The sequence below is a fragment of the Rhineura floridana genome, chromosome 7 (genome assembly GCF_030035675.1).
Source record: "Rhineura floridana isolate rRhiFlo1 chromosome 7, rRhiFlo1.hap2, whole genome shotgun sequence".
Classification (NCBI taxonomy): Eukaryota; Metazoa; Chordata; class Lepidosauria; order Squamata; family Rhineuridae; genus Rhineura; species Rhineura floridana.
This window is the reverse complement of record NC_084486.1, coordinates 93289939-93299616: the sequence shown is the minus strand read 5'-3', so window position 1 is coordinate 93299616 and position 9678 is coordinate 93289939. Positions and strand designations below refer to the sequence as shown.

The 9678-nt window shown below is 45.2% G+C and overlaps 1 protein-coding gene across 1 annotated transcript in view; it reads left to right on the top strand.

The window, feature by feature from the left end:
• The first annotated feature begins 4251 nt into the window (after nucleotides 1–4251).
• The window catches only part of C7H3orf70 (chromosome 7 C3orf70 homolog), a 28050-nt gene continuing 22623 nt past the window's right edge, over nucleotides 4252–9678 (top strand). The window contains exon 1 of the mRNA XM_061634415.1: nucleotides 4252–4667. Within this exon, the coding sequence (XP_061490399.1) occupies nucleotides 4466–4667 (202 nt within the window). The 5' untranslated portion in view covers nucleotides 4252–4465. The remainder of the gene's footprint in view (nucleotides 4668–9678) is intronic.

Sequence of the window (9678 nt, the reverse complement as noted above, 5' to 3'; positions counted from 1 at the left end):
GTGTTGCTGTACTTCACATATTCACAGAAATAGAACCAAAAGATAATGATTTCCTATAGGAAACTTCACTAAAATTGCAAAGGAAATCAGACATATTTAAAGTGACTATCTGAACTATGTCAACCATCTTAATTATGTTGCTTCCTCCCTGCTAAAACAAGATCAGCACAGCACGTCTTGCTTCTGTTATTTGGGCTGATTGCAGGTGTTGCCAACACTCAGCATATGCTCAGAGGCACATGTTACCAAATTCTTCCAAGCTACACAGGAAGTGGATTGGACTGTGAAAGACCAACCCAAATGGTGTTTGCATTTTGACAGATTTGTAGGGCAGTGCAATATCTCAAGAGAAGAGGTCAGGTTTCCTGCTCCCCTGGTGCATTCACTATAGCTGCCCAATTTCCCTGCTTTTTAAAGTTTGATAGAAATATCTGTGGGCTATAGGTACATTCTTAAACCGCAAGGTTTTTTTACCTACTAGTTAATTTCTTTGCTTTTTAATCCAGGAGGTAAGAAATGGGATCCTGCGCAAGGTTGACGAGAATGGATTGATAATTTGCATGCTTATTGAGTTAAGTGGGATTTACTCGCCTGCAATCATGCTTATGATAGGTGAAACTGACCACAGGGATGGGGAGGGGAGGAGGAGGAGGGAGGGGATGAAAGACAGAGGGGAGGAGGGGGATAGGAGCAGGAAGGAGGGGGAGGGGAGGAGAAAGTCAGGTTTGATCATTTGCATGTTTATTGAGTTCAGTGGGATTTACTCCCGTGCAATCATGCATAGGATAGGTAAAACTGACAGGGGGGAGAGAGAGACGGCACAGCACGCATGCATGCCATCAGCCAAGATGGCGGCAGAGGCTTCAACCCCTTAGGGAAACCTCAGCTGCCATATTTGTTAAAGGTAGCGCTGCGTGCACAACCGCAGAACAAGGTAGGTTAAGCAAGGGAATGGCGGACGGAGCCCCAAACCTCTCGCCGTGCAATCTGCAGCAGCGATCCTGCCGAGAATCGTGGAAGGGGAGCAGAGGGGACCCTCAGGGGCCTTTGTAGCCCCAGGGGCCCTCGACCAGTGCCCCACCTGGCCACCCTTTGGAACCAGCCCTGCTGTTCCCCTCACAGAACTTCAATCAGAGCAGCTGACTGTTAAACCACTCTGGCCACTGGAGCTCTGTCAGGAGAATAGCAGTTTCCTGTCAACACCTTTCACAAACTACACTTCCCAGGATTCTCTGAGGGAAGCCATGACTGTCTCACATGAAATCAAAGTCTGGTGTGTGTGTGGCCCCCTGATTAGGCAAGCCCAGCAGCTGTGACTCTGGCTTTTAGAACACTGACAGTTGGTTCTTACTGAGCATGCCTGACACTATCATTCAGTTCAATGCAAAATTTATTAAATTAATTAAAAATCAGCCAGGTATTTTTTTAACTTTTAAACTGCAGATGATGAAGGTCAGAGTATGGGGCAAGGTCAGTAACAGGATTACAAGTTCTCTGTGAACATGTCTGATTTTTAATGAATTTCAACAGATTATGAGAACTCTCAGAGAAAAAAGTCTGGGTTTCTCTCTTTAGACTTTGAACTCTCGATTCTTTCTGACTGTTTTGTTTATCACCATGAAAATTGAGGGGTGTTAAGCAAGCGTTTCTGAGTTCAGGACCATACGTTTTGTAAGGTTTTGTTTTGAAATGAGCTTATGGGAAGCATCAGAATGGCATGGGGGGTATTTTCAATTTAACATTGCGGAATGTGAAAAATCCATGCTGGCTATAGTATACAGTCACTCTCGTGGCTGTATAATACAACACACAGCGACTGACCCTTCCTCATTGTTACAAGAGCAATCAAAAGCCTTCTGGCATTTAAGAGATTAAGGAGATGTTCTACCTATGTCTTTTTAATTCAAGCTCACCTCCTTTAGAAATAAAGGTTTCATTTCACAAGCAGGACCTTTGTGGCTGGCTTGCTCTCTGACATATAGAACTTTATGCTGACCCTCTTCTTGAACTCTGAAAGTGTGTACATGTTCTGTGCTCTCTCCATGCCACTCACATATCATTGTTGGACCTAACACCATATAGAAAGTTATTTACATATTACTGTCAAAACTAACTCTCAGTTTTCTTTTTCCCCTTCACTTCTTTCATCTGTATTGTTTTTCAAGTGGGGTGACTTGAACTGAACACAATATTCTAAATGTGGTATCTTGCTGATTTATCATCTGCCACTTTCCCAATAATTCCTAAAACTGCATTTGCCTTTCTCATTGCTGCAACACCACTGTAGTCAGAAAATCTCCTTACAGCCTTACAGCCCACACCCTTTGGCATTACAAATACAATAGTCTGCTGTATTGTAGGTTATTGTTCATGTTGATTTTAATTATTTTATTAATAAATTATATTGATCAAATTTTTATAGTTGTTAGCTTACAGGAGGAAGGATTCAACATAAAAATAATAACTGCAACTAACAATTCACTGTTTTTCGTAACACCCCAAATCAGACATTTGAGGCAGCTGTTTCATTCTGCCTAGTGGGAGGGCCACAAAAAAGGCCCTCCGTGGCGCACAGTGGTAAGCAGTGGTAACGCAGCCGAAGCTCTGCTCACGGCTGGAGTTCGATTCCAACAGAAGGAGGAAGTCGAATCTCTGGTAAAAGGGGTCGAGGTCCACTCAGCCTTCCTATATGAGTACCCGGCATATGCTGGGGGGTAAAGAAAGGCCGGGGAAGGAACTGGCAATCCCACCCCATATATACGGTCTGCCTAGTAAACGTCGCAAGACGTCACCATAAGAGTCGGAAACGACTCGCACTATAAGTGCGGGGACACCTTCACCTTTACCTTAGTGGGAGGGCCAGCCCTGGCTGAATTCTCTGTCTAATAAGCCTTCCCACTCACTAAAAACTGCAGGCACCACATTGTGCCAACATCAGAGTTGCAATTGGCTGAGTTGCAGGAGAGCACCTTCGTGGTGGCTGCAAGTAGGCTTTGGAATTTCCAGCCCTCTCTCTGATGGTTTTTTGCTGTTTTGTAAAGACCTGGTTATTTCTACAGGCGTTAGGGTTGTAAAATTGTTGAATTGTTTTTCTGTTCCTAGGAAGGGGAACTTTTTGAATCTTTTATATGCAATCTCTTCTCTCCTTTTAATGGCTTATTTCTGTTTGAATTGTCTTGGTTGTAAACCATCTTGAGTGTTTTAAAATGAAAAGACAGGACAGAATTACTTCAAACAAAGAAACAAAGATAAATGGGATTAGTTAATATGTGAAAACAACCATGAAGAATGTCTGAGTGAAGAGATGTGCGGATAAGAGGTGGTTTGTCTGTGACTGCCTGAGGTTAGGTAGTAATAATGTACTAAGAGCAGAAGACAGCTTTTTGTATGCTATGACATGGCCTTTCTGACAAACTCCTGCTTTTCCTTCCCTGTCCACTGATCCAAAGAGGAAGAAATATGAACCCCACTCAGAAATAATCACGGCTCCATTCATTAACGCTTATCAACTTCCGACACATTTATAGGAAATCAGCTTGCTTTTAACCACCCGCGTTTGTTATTTAGCTTTATTTATTGCAAAGCAGACGGGGGCAGCCCTGTGCTAGGAGCGCTATATAGATAACAGATGTCCGGTATCACCACGTTGCGGATTTGCTGTAGCCTGCAGGGTCCAGAATCAGAAAGGAGGGGAGGGGGAGATTGGAGCGGGATGGAAATGTTGTAGAGGGAAGTGGGGCTGCTGCGGCTGATCTATGCCAAATGGAGGCTGGGTGTTGTCGAGAGAGAAATGGTTGCCTCTAACTAAAAATAAAATAAAAATCCGCCCACCAAAAGATTCAGTCAACGGTTCTGCAAGCGACTGACGATGGATTAGACATGGCTTCCAGCAAGGGATCTGTTGGAACCTGGGGAAGGGGGTTTGTTCTCCCTCCCCTCTGGTAGATCAGATTCCTTGGTAACCAGCCCTTCTAGAGAAAAGAGTCACTGGTCTCTGTTACTGGTTGCGAGGAGGTGGGCAATGGGTGCCCTCCCTCGCCTCGCTTGAAGCAGCGGCTGCCTGGCCCATAATGGCTCTGCGCGTCCGTGGAAGGAGGCGAGGGCTGGCCGCTTTTTGTCTCCCGGGAGGATTCCGCAGCTCTAATACCTCTCCAGCCCTCCTCTCGCTCACGAGGTGTCTAGCGGAGTCCCCACGGCCGACTTCCCCTCGCTCCCTCACGCATTCACTCCCGCCCACTCGCCCGCTGGAGGGGCGGGCTGTGGCTGAGGCGGAGCCGGGTGGCCGGCCAGTGTGGCTCCAGGCGGGGCCGGGCTATCCCGTGGCGTTGTCCCTCCTGGCGGGAAGGGCTGCTCTGCGCCCCGTTGCGCCTTGTGGGCGAGCAGGCGGGAGTGACTCGGCGGAGGTGCGAGCTGAGAGCGGGCTGCAGGTGGCGGGGAAAGCGGCGGCAGGAGCCGAAGCAGCGCCATGAGCGGGACTGGGCCGGCGGCTGCTGCCGCTTCTGTCCTGGCCGGGAAGAGCGAGAAACTGGACGAAGCCCAAGCCTTGGCCCGCAGCTGCGCCGGGAGACCCGACTTTCAGCCATGCGACGGGCTGTCGCTGTGCACTACGCACAGTCACGGCCGTTGTTTCCGCCTGCACTGGTGCTGCCACCTGGGCTGGTGCCACTGTGAGTATTGGGGACGAGGGGGACGGGACGGGCGGGACGGGTGAGGAGCAGACAGACCAGAGGGGCAACTTGGCTCCTTGCAAGCCGCTGAGTTCCAGAGGTTTCCGCGCCTGCTGCAAGCACAGGGAGCCTTCTGGCCGGGCGCCGCAGATTGCTGTCAAGGCAGGGAGTGGTGGCGGTGGCGCCGACGGCGGGGCCGTGCCGTTTTTGTGATGGGCTGCTGGTAAGGAGGACTGAAGAGCAACCGAGCATCCCAGAGGGGGGAGTACCCTGTTTGCGTCCCTGGGATTCGGATTCTCCTGGCTTTTCCTCTGTCGGGCTCTGAACCTCGGTGGCTCTGTGGTACCCAGAGGCAGGATTTGACGATGGAATCGATAGCTACTGATCGCATGGCACCCGGAGCACTAGATGGATGTATTCATCCTCCCAGCCTGCGTGTATCATTCTGACGAGGGCAAGCCAAGAAGGGGCTGGAGTGGGCTGGTTCTAAGCAGTGACAATAATGGGTAAAATGTAAAAGGAAAGCAGAGGGGGGCACCTTTCCCTCTTCTCTGCTAAAACGTTGGCAGAATAACCCCCTCTCTTTTTTTCCCCTCGATTTTTTTTTTGGGGGGGGTTGAAAGGCAGCAGACCTTCCATATAATCCTGTCCTCCTCCGTTGCTACAAGGAGAAGCTCCCTCTTCTGTTTCAGTTAAAGATAACCGCTGGAGTTGTAGATTCCTGGCACACACAGATTCAGACAGGAAATGGACCCAACATTCATTGGGTTCGGTTGTAGAATCTCAAGGTTTTCCTCATAGGACCCTTTGAACTAAGACTGGCTGACAAAATCTGTAAAAGGTATGACATGCACTAGCATAAACGCTAGTAATTAAAGCAAGGCATTGGGTCATAATCGGATATGCCCATCAGAAATACCTTATGGTGTGGGCTTGTTATTGCAGGCTAGACTAGCTGAGTGGTTTTTAAAATCAGTGGTTTCTGTTATTAATTCCGTTAGAGTGGGGCCCGCATTTAATAAAGCCAGTAATCTGACTTGCTGTCTCATTTCCAAGATATTGAAGGTTCTTCCGCGGCAACCCAAAATTTAATCTTCCAAAATGTACTAAGGAATGGCTTTGTTTAAATGTATTCATTCTCAATTAAGGTTTTAGTTGATTCTCCCTCCCCCCTCCAAGTTAGAAGTACCTAATTGATTGATGTTCTCTGAATATATTAAAATGACCCACAGTAGAAGTCAAGCCATGTAGAAGAAAATAGATGACAAATTATTTGCTCTTTCTTCCCTCTTTTTCTAGTATAGTTGTTATGAAGCTCAGTGTCACCATCTCCCTCGAACTAGTCACAAAGCAAATTTTAGTTGCTTGCTGTGGCCATTTCATTACCTGCAGCCAGAAAACTGGGAGACAGAGGCATAGGACTTGCTACAAAGGAGAAACTGCATTTCAGTTTTCTGTTTCAGCACACTGTTGTTCCCATCCATGTCTTCATGGGTTTTCTCCCCAGTTGCAAAGCATCATGTGCTCTAACTTGGGTTCTAGTCCTTGTGACTTGAGGAAATTCATATATTAGGAAAGGATTTGTTGACATTTTCTGTTTTTAAACTATATCTCATTCATAAATTTAGAGGATCCTTGCGCCTCCTTTTGAAAACAGCATGCTCCAAAAGAAATTGTTAGCCTATCAGCTAACGGTGTGTGTTTTTTGTCCAAATTTATCTTTTCATGTGTTTAATGGCCTCATCTTTCACTATATTTGATCTTTTTCTTTTTTTTCTTTCCCCCTTCATTTTGGAGGCTTAGCAATGCATCGGCATGTTAACAGATGCTAATAAAATGAAAATTCTCTTGGGAGAGTGGACATGGATAGGATGAACTACAATTCCCCACTCTGGGTCTTATGGATATCTTGTTGGCCACCATTCTTAAAACTATAGTTCTTTTTTTTTCTTTCTGCTGTTTCTGTCTACAAAATTAGCCGTTGCTGGGTAGAAGAACATTGTTCCACTAAAGCTCTAATGATGTCATACATATCAGTGTTCGCTAAGTGCTCTTTGATAATGTTTTTGATTTCCTGTCAATAAAGCACACTATTTGAATCTGCTGCCTTAGTCCTTCAAATCAAATGGATGAGTTGATTCTCCCACTTGTACATCACTGTAATCACAGCACGATCTGGTGTTTTTTCTGAAATCAGGATTGTGGTCCTGTAAGACCAAGGGTTTGTGAAAGCATTTAGTACAAATACTTCCATGTGTGACTGAGTGTAGAGCTCCTAACAATGTCCAAGGATGCCGTGTGTATACCATTAAAAATGCAGTGCTTGAGGTGTGGAGTGAATCCAGCAGAAGTTATATCAGAACTGGATTTTTGGTTTTGAAAATACAGTGTGGCATTCTGGGGGCAAGTTGAACTTTATGTTAAATGTATCTTCACACTTGTCTCTGGTTTTTTTTTTTTTTTAGTATAACCACTGTGGGCCTCCTGATCCAGACTGGGACCATAGTCCTGGTCAAGGGGAGTTAACCCTTTCCTTCTGCTGCATGATTCCCCCCAAAAAATCCTCCCAAACTGTTTGTCCTAGGATGGAAGATGCTACAGGCAGGAGGATGTGACAGCATGCTTGCAGTTGGGGGGTTTGTCCTTGCAAGTCATAAGGCAACAGCATTGATCCTAGATATGGAGAATTAAAGAATTGGTCCAGGTTGTAGAGATCACATAGGGGAGCATTACACAAAAACCCACACACAGGGTCACAGCTCAGTGAAAGAGCATGTGCTTTGCATTCAGGTAGTCCCAGGAGATGGCAGTCCCGGGCATATCCAGGTATGGCTGGGAAAGACACCTGTCTGAAACCCTTTTGAGACTCTCCAAGTGAGTGTAAACCAGGGATGGGGAACCTCAGGCATAAGGGCCAAACATGACCCTTTAGGCCTCTGTGTCTGGTCCTCTGAACTCTCTCTGTGCCACACCTCTCACTGGCCCTCCTTCATACTCCAAGAGCTTTTGCCTGGTTGGTATGTTCATTATCCTTGAACTCTGATAATGCCTCTTGCTTGTCTGGTTGGAGAACAGAGACGTGTGTGTGTAGAAACTAGCTTACTGTACAAAGGTAAAAATGACATTAGTTGCTCCACCCACTTTTGCTTCTGGCTCTGCCCACCACTGGCATGTGGCCCTTAGAAGGTTGCCCAGAAGGCAATGTGACCCTTGGGCTGAAAGAAATTTCCCACCCATGATACAGACAGTAATAAGCTAGATGGAGCAATGGCTTGGTAGAAAGCAGCTTCCTTGGTTCAACATGGAATGTGTGTCATTTTTGTGGGCCATTTATTGGTGCTAAACTGGTGACTCCTGTTTTGATATACCCTGAGTCTGTTGAGAAATTTTTCCCCTTGGAGAAACAGGGGTGTAAGGGCAGCAGAGAGCCTAGGAAGAAAATTAAATTCATATTGAGGACATAAATATCATAGGTATTAATAAGATTACAAAGACTGAGCAGACAAATTAGGCAGTTGAATGTCCTTTTACAGACAATCCAGTTGTTCCTCAAGGATTCAGCTTCCACCTTTAACTTCCAGAAAAAGATAGCATGCTTTGCCTCAGTCTGTGGTGAAGGAGCAGGATTGTGGCACAGTAGTGAGCATAGAGCAAATGCAGCAGGAAGAGGTGCAAGTGTGGCGGCCTGCAGAGTTCACCACGCTCTTCCTGGACCTGCTTGCCTAGCTAAGTAGATCCTGTGTGAAAATTGGCAGTTCATGATTACAGTATTTAGTGAAAGATTCCATTGGTGGGAGTTGTCTTTTTTTCTTTCTTTCTCCACTTTTATGTCAGCGTTTTTGAGGTAATTTAAGGTCTACCCTGGACTTCTTAATCCTTTTCAGCTCTCAAGAAAACCAATACAAACAATTATAAAATACTCATTAATTTAGCTCGTAAACACAGGCCTCATACTTGTTCCCCCTTGGGGATATTGCATAATTAAATATATTTTTATATAAGAAATGACTTGCAACTTCCAGATGTGGGAAGTGGGTAATCAGTATATATGTACACTACTACTGTATTACAATTAATTGGCAGTCATTGTCTCATGTTGTTGATGCATGACAGTATTTTGGAAAATAAGAGCAATTTTTGGTATACAACACGCGCAGCCATTTTGCCATTATTATTCTGGCAAAGTTATAACTAGAAGTTTTTGCAACTTCCAACAGACCCCAATTTTTGGGTGTTGATAATTTGTTTCCTTATATTTTTCACTGCAAGCAGTATCATGCCATTTCCATCTTAACCTATGGCTGAAGTTTGCCTGCAACCTGGGCAAATAACCCATGTTGTCTGTCCCTAGTTATGTGAGCAGAGACATACTGTATATAGCCAATTACATTTGTCCTTCTTGATTAAGAAATAACTGTTGACTTTGGAGCAATTTCATTACAGCATTGCCAATCCTCTCTGTTTTATTTGTTGTGCTTAGGAATATTACATGGTAGCTTCGACCAATCTGGAGCCTTTCCCTATAATCAGAATGCTTAAAACCTTGGCTTTTCAGTAGAGCTTGGAAGTAACCAGTTACAAGTAATGAATTACTTGTAATTTATTACTTTTTTTGAGTAACGAGTGGGTAACTTCATTACATTTTGCTGGTAATAGAATGAGTAGTAGCTTCATTACTTTTAAGGAGTAATTGTAATGTTTCCAGCATTACTTTTTGGCATTACTTGGGGGGAGGGAAGCAGGGGAAGTCCTCTGCTTCGATTTGTGGATAAAAATAATGTGCTTCAAATTGGGCTTCTGTGCAGCGTCACTCTTCCCTCATGCTCTATGGGTGCTTAGGAGGCGATGAGGGAGGAGGTGGAGAGCGAGATGGGGTGGAGAAAACAATTGTTTAAAAATGGACGGGAGTGGAGGGAGAAAAGAGCCGGAGGGCAAGGAGGCAACATCTCTTTGAGCATCCGGTTCTTTTGAGACATAACAGAAATGTATTGTAAAAGAAGCATTTCAAGTG